The sequence below is a fragment of the Castor canadensis genome, chromosome 12 (assembly GCF_047511655.1).
Source record: "Castor canadensis chromosome 12, mCasCan1.hap1v2, whole genome shotgun sequence".
Lineage (NCBI taxonomy): Eukaryota > Metazoa > Chordata > Mammalia > Rodentia > Castoridae > Castor > Castor canadensis.
Genome location: NC_133397.1, coordinates 48193861 through 48211299, shown reverse-complemented (window position 1 = coordinate 48211299; position 17439 = coordinate 48193861). Strand labels below are relative to the sequence as shown.

The 17439-nt window shown below is 36.4% G+C and overlaps 2 protein-coding genes across 5 annotated transcripts in view; both read left to right on the top strand.

The window, feature by feature from the left end:
• The window catches only part of Pnpt1 (polyribonucleotide nucleotidyltransferase 1), a 42271-nt gene extending 32169 nt beyond the window's left edge, over nucleotides 1-10102 (top strand). For both annotated transcript variants that reach the window (XM_074049749.1, XM_074049750.1), the window contains exons 19-28: nucleotides 1250-1356; nucleotides 1836-1907; nucleotides 2001-2064; nucleotides 2529-2612; nucleotides 3438-3521; nucleotides 5103-5209; nucleotides 5293-5348; nucleotides 6448-6526; nucleotides 8169-8216; nucleotides 9269-10102. In XM_074049749.1, coding sequence (XP_073905850.1) covers nucleotides 1250-1356; nucleotides 1836-1907; nucleotides 2001-2064; nucleotides 2529-2612; nucleotides 3438-3521; nucleotides 5103-5209; nucleotides 5293-5348; nucleotides 6448-6526; nucleotides 8169-8216; nucleotides 9269-9427 — 860 coding nt within the window. In that variant the 3' untranslated portion in view covers nucleotides 9428-10102. The remainder of the gene's footprint in view (nucleotides 1-1249; nucleotides 1357-1835; nucleotides 1908-2000; nucleotides 2065-2528; nucleotides 2613-3437; nucleotides 3522-5102; nucleotides 5210-5292; nucleotides 5349-6447; nucleotides 6527-8168; nucleotides 8217-9268) is intronic.
• A 5050-nt stretch (nucleotides 10103-15152) lies between these two features.
• Nucleotides 15153-17439, top strand: part of Ppp4r3b (protein phosphatase 4 regulatory subunit 3B) — a 50851-nt gene continuing 48564 nt past the window's right edge. For all 3 annotated transcript variants that reach the window (XM_074049748.1, XM_020163549.2, XM_020163548.2), the window contains exons 1-2: nucleotides 15153-15294; nucleotides 16530-16585. In XM_074049748.1, coding sequence (XP_073905849.1) covers nucleotides 15153-15294; nucleotides 16530-16585 — 198 coding nt within the window. The remainder of the gene's footprint in view (nucleotides 15295-16529; nucleotides 16586-17439) is intronic.

Genomic DNA, 17439 nt, shown 5'->3' with positions numbered 1-17439 from the left:
CTTTGGAGGCTGAGCTAGGTGGATCTTAGTTCAAGGCCAGCCTGGGTAAATAGTTCGTGAGATGCCCATCTCCAAAATAACCAGAACAAAATGCACTGGAGGTGTTGGCTCAAGTGGTAGAGCAAATGGTTCAAACCCTAGTCCCACCAAAAAAACAAAATTCTACCCAGGAAAAAACAAACCAAAAAACGCTATAAGCAAAGTGAACAAACTAGGAAATATATTCTAATAAAGATCTGTCTATAATGGAAGAACTCTTGTAGCACCAAAAAAGAAAAAGGAAAAAAAATGACAGGTCTTTGAAAGAGCTCTTATAAGTCAATTAGTAAAGGACTACTAACCAAGTAAAAAATATTTGAACCATACATAAAAAAACAAATCCAGTAAAAAATAATAATTTTTACTCTTTGATTGACAGAGATCAAAAGGCTTAGTAAATTAACAAGATTTGTATAATAGCATACACTCATATACTGCTAGTAAAAGTATAAAATATTACATCTTTGTAAGAAAATTTGACAGTGTAGCAAGTGACACGTATCTTTTAGCTAAACATTTCCACTTATATTTGTGGCTTATAAAAAATAAGAGAACCAGGTAATCCTAGTACTTGGTGAGACTGAGGCAGGAAGATTGTGAATTCAAGCCTAGCTTGGGATGCATAGCAAGACCCTATCTCAAAAAATGGGGTCAAAAGAAATATACACATTCTAGAGGGAGTACTGTGCAACAATTCAAAGAAATAAGGTAGAATTGCATGTGGTGTTTTACATCTATAGGCAAGGCTTATTACCAAGTAAAAGAGTCAAGGTACAGAATAATGAATGCATGTAGCATGCTCCCATAAGTAAAAAATAAGATTACATTTATGCTTATGCACAAATTTTCTGGGAGGCCGCCATGGGGAAGTGAACCAAGGAGTTCATACCTCAAGAGTTTACCAAATACATGGTTAGAAGAAGGCAAAAGGGCACAGCAACAATAATTAAACAGTTATAAAGTCTGTTATTCTTAGAGAGGGTTTTGCCAAGAATACTGATTACCTACCAGAGGTGTTTTAAGGGTCATAATTATAGGTTCAAAAAGAAATGAGGTAGTCAGAGGACCTCTTAAGACCTTTCCAACTCAGCTTTGGTGATTTAGAGAACACCATCCCCTTACATTAAAATAAGTATCAACAGAATGTCATATATATGTATTGGGCTGACATACACATTATACACAGCTTCTTTTTTCTTTTCAATTACAGGGGTTCCAATTTCCTCTGCTGTTGCAGGTGTAGCAATAGGATTGGTCACCAAAACCAATCTAGAGAAGGGTGAAATAGAAGATTATCGTTTGCTGACAGATATTCTGGCAAGTATATTCCCAGTTTCAAATAGTTCATGGTGAAGACTTACATACTTTTTTTTTTCTTTTATTCATATGTGTATCAATGTTTGGGTCATTTCTCCCCCCTTCACCCCACCCCCTTCCTTATATACTTTATTAGTATGCTTAGGAGCATGTATTTAGAAGAACGCTAGTACTTGAGGAATAGAGAGGCAGTGTTCTTTCCTCCTCAGATTTTATGTGAGTTAAAAATATGTATTATAATGTACAGATCCACAATGGCTCCTTTTAGGATAATTGTAAAAATAATGTTTATGATAAAAATATTTGTAGCTTAAAAAGTCACAAATTGGAAGCAGTAGTTAATATAGTGGATATTTCTTTATATTGATCTTAGATGACATGGTTTACCTTTAGAGCTATATTTTGAAATTCTTCTACAGTGACTATGGGTAATTTTGTTTTCGTTTAAAACTTTACCCAAATTTTTTATATTGATAAAGGGCATTGAAGATTACAATGGTGACATGGATTTCAAAATAGCCGGTACAAATAAGGGAATAACTGCATTACAGGTATTTTTAAAACCCGCTTCATTTTATTTTCATAATATTTACATAATATCATGATTCTATCTGTCTATTTATTTATTTATGGTTCCATATTAGGCTGATATTAAATTACCTGGAATACCAATAAAAATTGTGATGGAGGCCATTCAGCAAGCATCAGGTAAGCCAGTGTACCTATTTCTCCTCATTTCTGTCTAGTTTGTTAATGAAACTTATAATTCCCTTTGAGCTTATTATAAAATAATTGCTTTTAAAAATGGAATTTGATGCGTCTGTGGTTTAAGCTGAGTACTGGAACACTTTCTTAGCATGTATGAGGCCTTGGGGTTTGATCTCCAGTGCTGCCAAAAGTTGAAGGATGGAGAGATTCATAAAACTTAGCTTATATCAAAAAGTATTAGTTATTGGGCACATGACCACCCAAGTGGCAGACCAGTGAAACTTCAATTTTTATAGATTAAGCAACTTTCTAAGTTACATTTTTTTGGAGAAGGGAATGTGACTGAATTTCCAAGATAAAATATAAAGAGCTTTGATTATTAAGCTGAAGATTTTGGAGTCTTCCAGAGAATACAAGAGTGCAGCTGTTTAATATCACATTTACAATGTTTTTATCTCTTCTAGTGGCAAAGAAGGAAATATTACAGATAATGAACAAAACCATTTCAAAACCTCGAGCATCTAGAAAAGCGAATGGACCTGTTGTAGGTAATACATGAAAATTATACTGGCCTCAGGATTAAAATAAACAATATATAAAAGTCTACTACTATTTTTAATTTTTTTCCATACACAAAATAAAAATATTTTATGTGGTTTTATTGCAAAATACTTAGAAGATTTATAGATGTTTATATAAATATGTTTACCTTGATTTAAACATTACACTGCATATACATGTATCAAACCTTGGGGCATGATTCAAGTGGTAGAGCACTTACCTAGAAAGTGCAAGGCCCTGAGTTTCAGTCCCCATTACCAGAAAGAAGAAAAAATTACATTGTATCCCATAAATATACAGAATTTTCATATTTTTATTTATCAGCTTAAAAATTAAATTTATAGAAAATTAAAAAATAAATTTGGGAGGATATTCTTGGACATTTTTCAGTAATTTTGATCACTTAAACTTTTTTCACAGTGAAATGTTTTAGGTTCATATATATATATTACATATAATATATATAATATATGTAATATATTATATATATTATATATATTATATAATATATAATATATATATTATATATTGTATATATAATATATAATATATTTTTATTATAAAAATAATAAATATATATTATTATATAATTATATAATATTTTATTATATATAAATAATAAGTATAAATTAATATATATTATATTTTTATATATTTTTATATAATATATTTTATGTATAATATATATTTTTATTATATATTATATATAATAATATATATAATGTATAATAATATATATTATATATAAATTATATATATATTATATATATATAATTTCAATTATTTATATATATGTCTGTATTGCACCTCAGAAACTGTTCAGGTTCCACTATCAAAACGAGCAAAATTTGTTGGACCAGGTGGATATCACCTCAAAAAACTTCAGGCTCAAACAGGTAAGAGTTTTATGAAGTTAAAGATTTTTATTAAATGTTGGTCCAGAAATATGTATTTGAGAAATGAGCCAGTGGGCATACTGGCTCACACCTGAAATACCAGCTGCTCAGGAGGCAAAGATCATAGTTTAATATTAACCAGGGCAAACACATGAGATCCTTCCTGAAAAATAAGTAAAACCGGGCTGGGGGTGTGGCACAAGTCTTAGAGTGCCTGCCTCATGAGAGCAAGATCCTGAGTTCAGACTTTAGTATAGGCTGGGGGTGTAGCTCAGTGGTTAAGTGTTTGCCTAGTATGCACGAGCCCCTGAGTTCAATCCCCAGTACCACACACAAAAAAAACCCTCAATACAGCCAAAAGAAAAAAAAAAAAAAACAAGTATATGATGTCTTTACTAACCTTTCTATGTACTCCTTTATAAATCAGCAAAGTGAAGTATAGAGCCAGGTGTCACTAGTACCACATGCCTAAAATCTCACCACTCAGGAGGCTGAGGCAGGAAGATCACAAGTTTGAGGCCAGCCTAGGATACATTACAAGACTGTCCCAAGAACCAATAAAAAAGGATGACCAAGAATTCATCACATTATTTAAAGAGTATATGTAGCTGGGCGCCAGTGGCTCATGCCTGTAATCCTAACTATTCAGGAGCAGAGATCAGGAGGATCACAGTTCGAAGCCATCCTGGGCAAACAGTCCCTGAAACACTATCAAGAAAAAAAAAAAAAATCACAAAAAAAGGGCTGGTGGAGTGGCTCAAGGTGTAGGCCCTGAGTTCAAGCCCCAGTACAAAAAAAAAAACAGTTTATGTAGCCAGGCACCAATGGCCCACATCTGTAATCCTAGCTATTTGGGAGGCTGAGATCAGGAGGATCGTGGCTTGAGGCCAGCCTGGGCAAATAGTTTGTGAGACCCTCTATCTCCAAAATAATCAGAGCAAAATGGACTAGGGGAATGGCCTAGGTGGTAGAGTGCCTGCTTTGCAAGCACAAAGCCCTGAGTTCAAACCCCAGTCCTACCGAAAAAACAAAAGGAGGATATGCAGAAATTGCTTTAATTTGTTTCTTCTGGAAGCAATGTTTAGGTTATCTAATACTTAGCAGCTTTAAGGCCTTTGAAGGAAAATAAGTAGAGTTGCCTTAGCAAATTGTTAAGAATGAGAAACTGACATGATTGTGTTCCTCATTCACTTGTTCACTTTAAAGGGTGAGAAGAAAAAAGGAAGCAAGGTGAGGAAAAGGTTCTAGTATAGTTTCTAGTCATAATTAGGAGAACAAAGGCATGCTTCAAAAATTAGCCCCTGTATGCTCAGATACTGGCTCACTATTGTATGCCTAGGGCCTAGAACAATGCTGGAGACCTTGCAGGAGTGCAGTGTGTACTTGTTCATAAATGAATCCCTTCATTCCCAAAGCAGTGGTTAAGCACACTATAACCCTACCCAGCTGCTTCGAGATTCCTCCCCAGTCCTCATATTGATTCTTCAGATTAGTCTACTGGAATGAACAAGTCAACTTTAATGTGCTTTAATTGTCTTCTTTTTCCCCCATTGCTGGGGGTTAAATTATCTTTTTTAAAAGGTGTAACTATAAGTCAGGTGGATGAAGAAACATTTTCCATATTTGCACCAACACCTAATGCAATGCATGAGGCAAGAGACTTCATTACTGAAATATGCAAAGATGATGTACGTATACATCTAAAAATAGTAGCCTTTTCTGTTTTTGTGTGTTTTCCTTATAAATCTTATGGCTTACTTTGCACTTACAGCAAGAGCAGCAGTTAGAATTCGGAGCAGTTTATACCGCCACAATAACTGAAATCAGGTAATATCAAGTAATATACTGTATGGGTTTTATGCTATAACTTTATTTTCTATGCCAATTTGTAGATTTTCAGTAACATGGTTCTGTGGTGGTTATCAATGTAATAGATTGTTCTAACTGAATTGTTTTCTTCAACCAAATTTTCTACCATTTTAATTTTCCAGTAAAGAATAAGCAGGCCCAAAATAGAAAAGGAAATATTCCTTTTCATTGTTATAGCTGTTTTCTTGTTTTGGAGATAGAACTACTTAATGTTTAATTAGCATATGCCTTTAAATGTGTTTCATCCTCAAAGCATTTTTTATCAGCTAAAATGACCAGGAAATTCCATTTTTTAAAAAAATTTTTCTTAATTTTTTTTTATTCACTTATTCACATGTGCATACATTGTTTGGGTCATTTCTCCCCCCCCCCCATTTTTAAAAAATTACTAAATATAACAAGAATATTCAGATCTATTTAAAATGAATAATAAGGGCTGGTAGAGTGGCTCAAAGTGGTAGAGTTCCTACCCAGCAAGCATGAGGCCCTGAGTTCAAACCTCAGTGCTGCAAAAACAACAAAAAAAGTAATAATAAAATAAAAGGTAGTGGGATAATTTGTTACATATTACAGATGAAAATTTTAAAAAAGATTTATTTTTGTAAACTAGAGAAAAGAAGAAAACTGAGATAAATTTTCCATTTTACCTAACCTCTTTTTAAATAACTATTGAATAGGTTAACATCTGTACTACTTCAAAATATTTAATGTCCTTTCAAAATTTTTGACATTCTAAAGGCTTTATCCTTCGTCTTTGGTAAATCACAAGTATTTAAATATAGGATGTATTTTCCAGTAAAAAATAAGGTTTTGGACTAAGGTCATGGGTCGGTGGTTCTGTGCTTACCTAGCATGCACAAGGCACTGGGTTTGGTCCCCAGCGCTGCAACAGAAGAAAATAAAAAGAAGTATATTTTAGGTAGTCACAGTTTGTAATTATAAGAATATATGCTAAAGTGCTTTTTTTTTTTTTAATGTTTTTCTCCTATGAAAAACATCAGTTTTATTTGTCATTAGATATGCTTATTTTTTAACCTGGCTTCTTTCCTTTTTATAGAGACACTGGAGTAATGGTAAAACTATATCCAAATATGACCGCAGTACTACTTCATAACACACAACTTGATCAGCGAAAGGTAAGATGAAAGATTTGATTATTTTTATAACTGCATTAAAATAACCATAGTGAAATTGCCTAAATTGGTGAGAATTATGTACTTTTGTCTATCACTAGCTTTAATACAGAAAACAAAAATGGCAGAGATACTACTGACAAGAGGTTTTACTTTATCATAGATATTTTTTCTCCTTTTAAATGTTTTGAGGTAAAACACATAGCAGTACTGATAGCCTTGTTTTCCCTAATTTTCTGACCCGCATTTCATGAGATAATTCCTGAAATGTTTACAAATTTGTTTAGTCTTTATTGTAGTTAAGTTATCTGAAAGACTAAGAATATACTATTCAAGAAAATTACGGGGGATCAGAAGGTGACAGGAGTGTCTGCTTTCCTATATATTAAAATATAAAGCTATAGAGAATAAAACAGTATATTAGTGGGCCAGAAATAGATAACCTAAGCAGGAACAACAAAGAGCTAGAAATAAACCCAGCTATAAAACAAACTGTTGGTATAATTGGCTGTCATAAAGTAGGATCCCCACCACACACACACACACACACACACACACACACACACACACACACACACACACACACACACACACACCCCTTTGGCCTCACTCTCGAACTCTCAATCCCTGGGCCTCAGTCTCCCAAGTGCCGGGATTACAGGCATGTTTCACCATCCCCAGCTTTCCACTCATTTTTATACCAAGCCCTATGTGAATTAAAGAGCTAATTTTTTTTAAAAAGTGATAGGGAAAGAAAAAAAAAATCTTGGATGGGAAGTACTAGAAGAAAATGTGGATATTTTAATAATTAGGTGTTAGGAAAAATCTTTCTCAGTATGCTATCAAAGCCAAAAATATAAATTGATAAAAATTTGTCCTCATTTTTTAAATTATGTAGCAAAAATCACAATAATAATGAAAGACTAGCAAAAAGGGGAAATGGCTTATGACAGAGATTCTATACAAATGCATTACACAACAGGGCTCGTGCACTGGCTCAAGTGGTAGAGTGCCTACCTAGCAAGCATGAGACCCTGAGTTCAAACCTCAGTGCCACAAAAAAAAAAAAAATGGATTATGGAGGAATATGAAAGTACTGAAGAATGTTTCTTAATATTTATGATCCTGATGCTTCCATATGTAGGACTTTATTCTTGAAAGAATAATTAGAACAGATGAATGTTCAGTGCAACACAACTTATTTTTCCTCAACTTTTTATTTTGAAAAATTTTAAATCTACAGAAAAGTTGAAAGAGTAATACTCTAAATGCTCATATACCTTACACTGAAATTTAATGCAACATTGAAATTTAAAACAAATGACCATCTTTAAGGGATTTAAATAAATTATAGTTTGAATAGTCACGTCATGCTTCATTTATTGATACGAAAAGACATTCTTAATATTGAGTGAAAAATGAGCAAATATAAAACATTTTTACAAATGCAGTACACACACACTAAACATTTGAAGGGATACAAGTCGAAGGGTTTTAGACAATTTTTACTTTCTTCTGAATAGTTGTATATTATTTTAAATCTTTGTAATTAATAAAAAGACAAGTACAGCTGTTGGGAAAAATGTATACTCCATGGATACTAGGTAATTATGCACAATTAATAAATTAACATGTTGTCTTTCAGATTAAACATCCCACTGCCCTAGGATTAGAAGTTGGCCAAGAAATTCAGGTATTGTGTTTGACCTTTTAGCCTTAAAGTTGTAACTTGTACTTGCACTTTTAATTATTATTTTCAAAAAGTACGTTGACAGAACATCATGATGTGTTTTATTTATATACAGTGCTTTTTTTTAACCTTAGGGTTTTTTAAACAGACGTAAGGAATTGGGACACAATTCTTTCTCAAGGAATTTACAGTTTAGCTAAAACAATGTTCATTTCTAGCGCTTCTAAAAAATTCATAAGTGTATTGCCTGTGCAGACATGAGAACTCTGATAACTGTGAGAGGGCTTGGTTATCATCTCTGAGGTGTTGAGACTTTGTTTCTCCACTACTTGACACTAAGTCTTTGAGCTTGATAAGAGTCATGTTCTTCAGGCCTAGAGTTCTGATAACAAAGTTGACCTTTTTTGTAATCCTTTATGAAAGTCACTGCTGATCTGGGTTTTTTGACTGCACCACATTCTGATCCAGTTGTACTTAATACACATGGCCTGAGTAACTAAGGCTACTAGTTTATTCCCAGTCTGCAGTCCCATTGTTCAAGTGGCTTTCAGGGAAAGAGGAGAACTAAGACATAGTATCTCTGTATTAGTTTACATCAATAGGGACTTTAAACCTGCCACATTTCTTCCTGACTTTTTTTTTCCCCCAGGGTGAAGCCAAATAAACTATGGTCCCTTAAACAGCAGTAAAAATCTGAGTAACCTAAGCATAATCCTGTAGTTTGTATCACAGATTCAAAAAGCCCTTGTCCAGAATCATTCACCATGGCTTTGGCCTTCTAATATAGGGATCTGGAGAGAATAAAAAGGCACAGATTAGCTTAACAGACAATTGTAATTGGACAACTAAGTGCCCAGTCTTTTTCCCTTTTTTTTTTTTGTAATAACTACTTCATCAAATTATATTGACTGAGCCTATGACTCCATATAACAATTAGCTATGCTTTCAGTGAACAAATAAAATAATAATTGTTGCCTTGCAAATTTAACTGTCTTTTAATTTGGATGTCAGTCACTGTGGTGTAACTTTAAAATAAATCTGGTTCTTTATCACAGGTGAAATACTTTGGGCGTGATCCAGCAGATGGAAGAATGAGGCTATCTCGTAAAGTGCTTCAGTCTCCAGCTACAACTGTTGTCAAAACTCTAAATGACAGAAGCAGTATAGTAATGGGAGAACCTATTTCACAGTCATCATCTAATTCTTCCCGGTGACTTTTTTTTTTTTAAGATACTTGTAGGGTGATAGTCTATAGACCAAACTTTTAGTAGTATTCTCTAATGTATAGGTTTATATATAGTATACATATGATCTAATTATTGGTATTAAAATGTTCATTTACATGTGCCATTTTGTATTTCAAAAATAACCAATATTTGCTTATTCATATTTAGATTATAAATCAATAAATATTTATTATTAAAAGTAAGCTGATTATATATTTTAAGAGTACCCTTTGGTTCTGTAATTCTGAAATATCTGAAGAGAAACAATAGATTGCGTATGCTATATAATCTTTTTTTTTCTTATATATCTCTTTTCTTCTTTATACATAATAATGACCACTTTTCCCGTAGTCATTTTATGGCTCACCTCTTTTCCCAACAACTTTGCCTACAACTATTTCACAAACTAGAATTTGACCATCTTCAAAGTGGGGCCTATTTCTTCAGAGTAACAGCCAGATACAATGAGTTGAGAGAGCTAATCTGACTTATTTGTGAACAGTATGGTAACTTTCAACTTGGTCAAAAAACCATAACAGTGTAATAATCTTACAAAAATGGAATTATCACTAGAATGAGGCAGTACATTTTTTTAAATTACCTAAATGTGTACAAAAAACAAAATCTATCCATCAAGTAGGAATAAATCATGTTCTGAGTGTGTATATTGCCAATGTATGGATTTCTTGGTATAAGAGCTAGAGGAATCATGATTTTCAGTTACATAGATGTTTGAAATTGTCATGTATAATTATTGATGTATTAGTAGTATCTGTCAAGGTATTCATTCTCATCATTTAAAATATAATTCCACAAAAAAAGTGGTACATAATTTAAAAAGTGTCATCCTTCCATAAATCTGATTTTAAAGTATGTATAAGTTCATGATTCAGGACTAATTCATAAAATATTAAAAATTTATCTAGCCAAACCACAGATTTTTAAGATATGTGTATTTAAACCAATAAATATCTATATAAAATAGCAGATTAGATAGTGTTCATACACTATCTAATGAAACATTAAATTTGCTTTCTATATTTAATAAATTTACTTAGTTATTAGTTATTTTACTTTTAAGACATAATTCTCAGTTTAAGATACAGTTGTTAGGGGTGGAATTTCAAAATTATAGCTTCTGTTTTTCTTAAGTTTTTTTCTTTTTCAAAGGAGCTAACTGCTAGTAATTTGGAAAAATGAAGCCAGTTCTTAAATTCTACAGACCTATAGTACCACAGAATAAACATATCACTTGCTAACTACAAACCTAAAAGGATCCCCATTTCCACTTAAACAAAAGCCTACAGTTTATGTCTGAACTTTTTTTTGTTTATATCTTCATTCAAATCTTGATAGTTTTCCCTATTTTCCAATGAAGCTTTTCTATGAGAGTTATCATACATTAGTATATAATGTCTCTAATCAAATTGAGTGCCTATTTTTGGTGGGACTTTTTTTTTTTTTTTTTTTTTTTTTGGAGGCATTGGGGTTTAACTCAGGGCCTGGGGGCTTTCTAGGCAGTTGCTCTTACCACTTGAGCTACCTGTGTGCCTGTTTTTGATAGTTAGCTCAGTATAAGTTTAGAAGGATTTTTCCTTTGTGATCTTTGACACACACATCCCATAAATTACTTTTAACATTATAGTTTTTATACAATCAACTTTTTTTGTCTTCCAAATATTTTAAATTCCTCAATCTAAGATGGAAATATGAATATTGGCATCTTTCCCAGTTCAGCTCAGCCAAACAGAGCACTCATTTTTTCAACACTTAATTATGTGCCAGGCTCTATAATGTGTGCAGGGGATATGTCAGTAAGCAAAACAGCAAGTTTCAATCTCAAGTTTCTAGTGGATAAAAACTGACAGTATATAGAACATGTAAAGTAGTGGTAGATGCTTTAAAGAAAAACACCTGATAGAGGAAGTGGTGGTAAGTTATTATTTTAGATGAAATGATCCAGAATGGCTTCTCTGAGATTTAAAATCACATCTGAATAGAGATCCAAATGTTAATTTGGTATTATATGTTTTGGGGTGGTTTTTTTTGTGGTACTGGGACTTGAACTCAGGGCCTACACCTTAAGCCACTCCACCAGCCCTTCCTGTGGTAGTATTTTTTTTTTAATTTTTTTATTATTCATATGTGCATACAATGCTTGGGTCATTTCTTCCCCCTGCCCCCACTCACTCCCTGTCCCCCCCACCCCCTCAATACCGGGCAGAAACTATTTTGCCCTTATCTCTAATTTTGTTGAAGAGAGTATAAGCAATAATATGAAGGAACAGGGTTTTTGCTAGTTGAGATAAGGATAGCTATACAGGGAGTTGACTCACATTAATTTCCTGTGCATGTGTGTTACCTTCTAGATTCTTTTTGATCTAACCTTTTCTCTAGCTCCTGGTCCCCTTCTCCTATTGGCCTCAGTTGCTTTTAAAGTATCTGCTTTAGTTTCTCTGTGTTGAGGGCAACACATGCTAACTAATTTTTTAGGTGTCTTACCTATCCTCATATCTCCTTTGTGTGCTCTCACTTTTATCTGTGGTCAAAGTTCAATCCCCTTGTGTTTGCCCTTGATCTAATGTCCACATATGAGGGAGAACATATGATTTTTGGTCTTTTGGGCCAGGCTAACCTCACTCAAAATGATGTTCTCCAATTCCATCCATTTACCAGCAAATGATAACATTTTGTTCTTCTTCATGGCTGCATAAAATTCTATTGTGTATAGATATCTGTGGTAGTATTTTCAAGATAGGGTCTCGAGAACTGTTTTCCCAGGCTGGCTCCAAACTGAGATCCAACTGATCTCTGCCTCCTGAGTAGCGAGGTTGACAGGCCAGCCTTTTCATTTTATAAATCAATTTCACATAGTCTACTGGTCTTTTAGTCCTTAAACTTAATGTAAAACAAGAGGAGATAGCCAGTAAAAAGTAATATTTTCAAAGCATTTAAACAGGCATTTAATCAGTTTGGTTACTTCCAAGGAAGGAGTAGAACCTGGGATCATATGACAAACCTAACAGGCTTCTGCAAAATTCTGGGCTCATGAGAGTTGAGACTAAAGTGGTAGGTAGAAAGTACAAATGGTTAAGAGAATTTGCTTTAAAAACTTATTGCCTACCTATCCTAAGGTAAGCTAAAGCAAAGGGGGAAATATAACACAGGACTGTGATTTTATCTCATACCCAAGCCACACCCCCTTTGCTAGACTGGAACCAGGTCTTAGAAGTCATCAAATACTTAGTTCTCCCTCTCTTGCTTGTGAAGTCTCATGGCCTCTCTTTGTGCTTCTTTTCAAAGAACTTCTTTATACTTCTCTCTAAACTTATTTCCTCAGCGTGGGGCAAAAGATGGCTGTCCTGTAGAATACCCTTCCCTGAGGTTGAGTTCTCCTGGAGGAAAACAATGATAGGTTCACCTGGAGAAAGGGGTTAAACCTGACTAAGATCACCAGACAAAATGACAGCATGCCAAATTTAACTGGAATTTCAGAGAAATAAATGTTGCTCAGTGTAAGTATATCCCATGCAATATTTGGAATAAACATTTAAAATCACTCTTTGATTTATCATAAGTTCAAATTTAACTGTCTTACATTTTTATTTGCTAAATATGGTAACCTTAAACTGATCTAAGAAACTAGTCAGAGAATAACCAGGAGCCTATTCTAGATAATAAACTATTTAGAAAAGGCAGACCGAATGGGTAACAAGATATTGAAGAGCAATTATGGCAAGATAATAGATAGAAGAGGGTATGGATAAATGTGGAAGAGAGAGAAGCAGTAGGCTGATAATTTTTAGCCTGAGGATTGTGAGGAGAATAGGATCTATAACATGAGTGGGAAATTTAGAGAGGCAAAATAGCTTGGAAGAGAAAGATGTCTCCACTTGTTAAAATATGAGTATGAAGTTAATATTGAGGTGAGCGTCCTACAAAGAAGTCGAGGAATAATGACTTTTGATGAAGTAATATTTAAAGCAATCTGTCTTCCCAAAGTCTGTCTGAGGAGTAACCCACTGGATATCCAGAGAGTGCAGACAGCCTGGGGAGTCTGACATGCACTTAGGCTCAAGAGTTGTGTATGCAAAACTTTCCCTCCAGAGAAATATCTCTCCAAGACAGAGATATTTTCTCTGGGTTAAAAATACACCTTGTCCACATCATTACCCATTATCAGGCACTTAAGGTTGTGAATATTATCACAATTCAAATATATTTCCTGAGGTCCCTTATTTAAAAAAAAACATGAATCCAGTTTTGAATTTTTTTTTTCTCATGCACCTGCTCCATGTAAGCCATTGTACTGCCCTTTAGTGTACTGGCGAAGAGTCTTCACACACGACTAATGTGATCAAAACCCAAGCACGTTTTAACCGGCCCACTGATACCTGATGACTACAAGTCCCAAGATGCACCGCAGAGTCAACACGTGTGCCTCGCGTTTCCACCTGGGTTGACGGGTTGTGTGTAGAAAACCAGCAGCTCAACGAGCCGAAGGGCTGTCATTCCAGACGAATAACGGGACTGAAGTGCACGATCTGCCACGACGGCCTGGCGGTGACTTGTATCCACGGCGCCACGTGTGACGGAATTCTGCCTTCACTTACTCAATGCGCACGGCAGGAAAGTCAGGAAACGCCCACCAGAGGAACTGAGGCATCCTCCGGCGGTTAGGAAGGTAGCTCGCCCTTGCCTCCCCTTACCTGCAGGTGTCTCTTCCGGCACCGGGTTTTCGTGATTGGAAACTGCTTTCTGTGGCCAGCTACTAGAGCCAACGGCAACACACTCTGGCGGGAAACAGGAAATCGTCAGCACACTTTCGTAGGACGTTCAGGCCGCGGATAGAAGCTCAGCTGTAACCGATTCTATAACGAATTTTAGAGGGATTCGGTTCGGCTCAACGTTCTCTCTTCACAGTTAAACTTACTCTCTCAGGCTAACGGTGTTCTCCATGAAGGAACGCGAGCACATTTCCTTGCTCGTTGCTCCGGGTTAGTTCTGTTCGAAGACTTGTACTGCCCAGGTGGGTTTGCTTCTCCCTCTGAGCCAGGTCCAGCGCTCGTCACTCGCGAAGGTGTCAACAGCGATCCTGCCATCGCCGACTCGCAGCTCCACCCTGGCCGCCCTCCGCAGAAAGGCCGATTGAGGCGAAGCGGGAGAGCTCGCGAGAACCTCCCGCCCAGCCGAGATCACACTCGGAGGCGGGGCCGAAGAAGAAGGACGTCCCACTCGCCCTTCCACCTCAGTCGCGTACCCTCCTCGCGAGAGCGAGAGCAATCCGGCTCCGGAAACGCGTGCGAAGGTCCCGTGCTTTGGGCTTGTCGGCCGCCGTAGCCCCTGCTAGTACAGCCCGTGCGAGCCTGCTGGAGGAGGAAGAGAAAGGCAGAGAGAGTCGGGTTACAAGATGGCGGATCTGTAGTAGTTACCGCGGCGGCGGCGGGAGAGCGAGCGAGCTCTGGGGGGCCAAGGGAGGGGAGGGTGGGTGCGTGTGGGGGTGAAGCGAGGGGTAACGGAGGCTCCGAGCGGAGGGGTCTCGGGGGCTCTTGTCACGGCTTCTCGCGGCTGAACCTTGGAGCCATGGTGAACTCGGGCCTGTCCAGCGCCGCCGTCTGCGCCGCCGCCACCGCCGCTATGGTATCTCAAGAGTGAGGGCACAGGCGAGGTGAGCCAGGAGGCGGAGGCCGGAGCGGTGGGGACTGCGGCCACCATGTCGGATACGCGGCGGCGAGTGAAGGTCTATACCCTGAACGAGGACCGGCAATGGGACGACCGAGGCACCGGGCACGTCTCCTCCACTTACGTGGAGGAGCTCAAGGGGATGTCGCTGCTGGTTCGGGCAGAGTCCGACGGTAAGGCAATTGGGACGGTAGCAGAGGGACAGCGCCTTTCTCGGGCGGGACCCGAGGTTTGGGCCACACTGGGGACAGCGCTTTGGTCTTGAGCCCGCTCTTGTGTGTGATAAAAACAAACTGCCTTGCCTGGGTTTAGCCTCCGTCAGACGCGACTCTTCTCCGCCCCCATCCCTATTAAGAATTTGACCCCTTCCTCTCCGATCCCGATCCCTCTCGGCGGGGATGAAGGACGGAGCGACCGGGCGCCGCACCTCCCCTTGACCGCATCCTCGCCTCGCCCCACCGTGTCTGCTGCAAACGCTTCGCCCAAACTTCTCAGTGCCTTTTTTTAAAATGTAAACCGGGTTTTAGCAACAGGCCTTAGTTGGTGCAGACGACAGGAGGTGGGGAAAACCCAAACGCATCTTTTCCTGGGATTGTTGCCACGATACGTGCTTGCACAAGCGCACATCCTTAGCCTGGATCACTCCAGGCTGCCCTTGGAGCCGGACTGGAAAAAGTGGACCCTCAGAGTCTAAGCAAGTTAGGACACCAGAGTAGGAAGGAGTTTAAAAAGCTCATACCTCCGTGTCTGGTTTTAGGAGTCCAGTGAAATAACTTAAAATTATGAAAAACAGAGCCATAATCAAAACACCTTTTGGACAGTATAGCCAACTCGTGTAGATAATAGGAAAATAACAATCTTAGATTGTTCTTGACATATCTTGTACTTTGGCAGTTTCCCTCTTACTTTAGTCAAGGACATTTATTTCTACATAAGATGTTCTTTTGTTTAGGATTAGGCAAAGAATAAATGCAATACTGATTTGCGTACTGAGTACGAAGATCTCTAACGGTCCTTGTAATTTGTTTTGTTAGAGTGGAAATGCAGCAAATCAACTTTCTTTAGAATAAAGTCTAGCTTCAATTGATCGTTTAGACCTTAAATTTTTCATGCCAATAAAATTCAGTAATCATCTTGTTTCCTCATTATCTTACTCTGAATGTTGGTTTTAAAAGGAAGTTTTCTTTTTTCCACAAAGGCATATGAGGATAGGATGAGATATTCTAAATTAAATATAAAACTTAGATCTGGAGAGAAAATGTGAATTAGAATACATTTTACTGCTTCAAATGACCAGCTGCATTTTGAAACTTTAATTGTTTGTTAAATGTGTGTTGTTATTCAGGGTTTTCTAATTCGGAGTTCAGGGTTTTATAATTTGATACTTACGTTATTTTTTATCTTTCAGGATCACTACTCTTGGAATCAAAGATAAATCCAAACACTGCATATCAGAAACAGCAGGCAAGTAGTTGTTTATCTTTAATTTGAAAGACTTCATCTGTGATCCAGGAAGTATTAATCTGACAAAGATGGAAATGCTTTCCTCACAAGAAAAAAAAGTTTGGTAAACAAATTTAGAGACAATGGGTATTTCTCTTCCAGGTTAAAAGTTTGAGACTGAAAAATGAAGGGTTTTTGTATCAGTAGTGGATTTTTTAATTTGAATTGAACCACCATTCGCTTATATAAGAATACAATGTATTTGTTAGTCTTATTTAATTAAAATAAGACAGATCTCTTCTATATACTGTATGCTAAGCCTTTTATTTGGAGTCACATTTGAAGGAAATGGCATTTTAAAAAATCCAAAGGATAGTTTTTAAAGCAAGGAAAACCTGTTTGTGGTGTGAAATTAGATTCTTTGACTCAAGTAAAAGAGTTTGAAGTAGAAGTATTTAGGTCCTGTTCTTTGATTGTTGTGTGTATATTTTTAATATATACAGACATGTACATTACCAATTATGTAACGTTTTCTGTTAATATTTATTGTGTCATTTTGGGAAAGAAAATCTTTTATTTTAGCATGCTTAATTAGTTTGAAAATGGTAGCAGTGATTCAATCTTTTTTTATTCTGTGAATGTTTTCATTTTTATAATGAAATTTATCAAAATTGAAAAGTATGAATAATCTAATTGGTGCCTGTAACACCACTAGATTTAACAATGTTAACATTATACAGTATTTGTTTCAAATCCTTATGTAATATTGAAAATAGATTTAATGCCTGCTTTGTATCAGTCCCATTCTGTCCACTCTCTATACTTCCCGTAGGTCATATTCTGAAATTGATGTGTATTTTTGTACATGCTTTTAT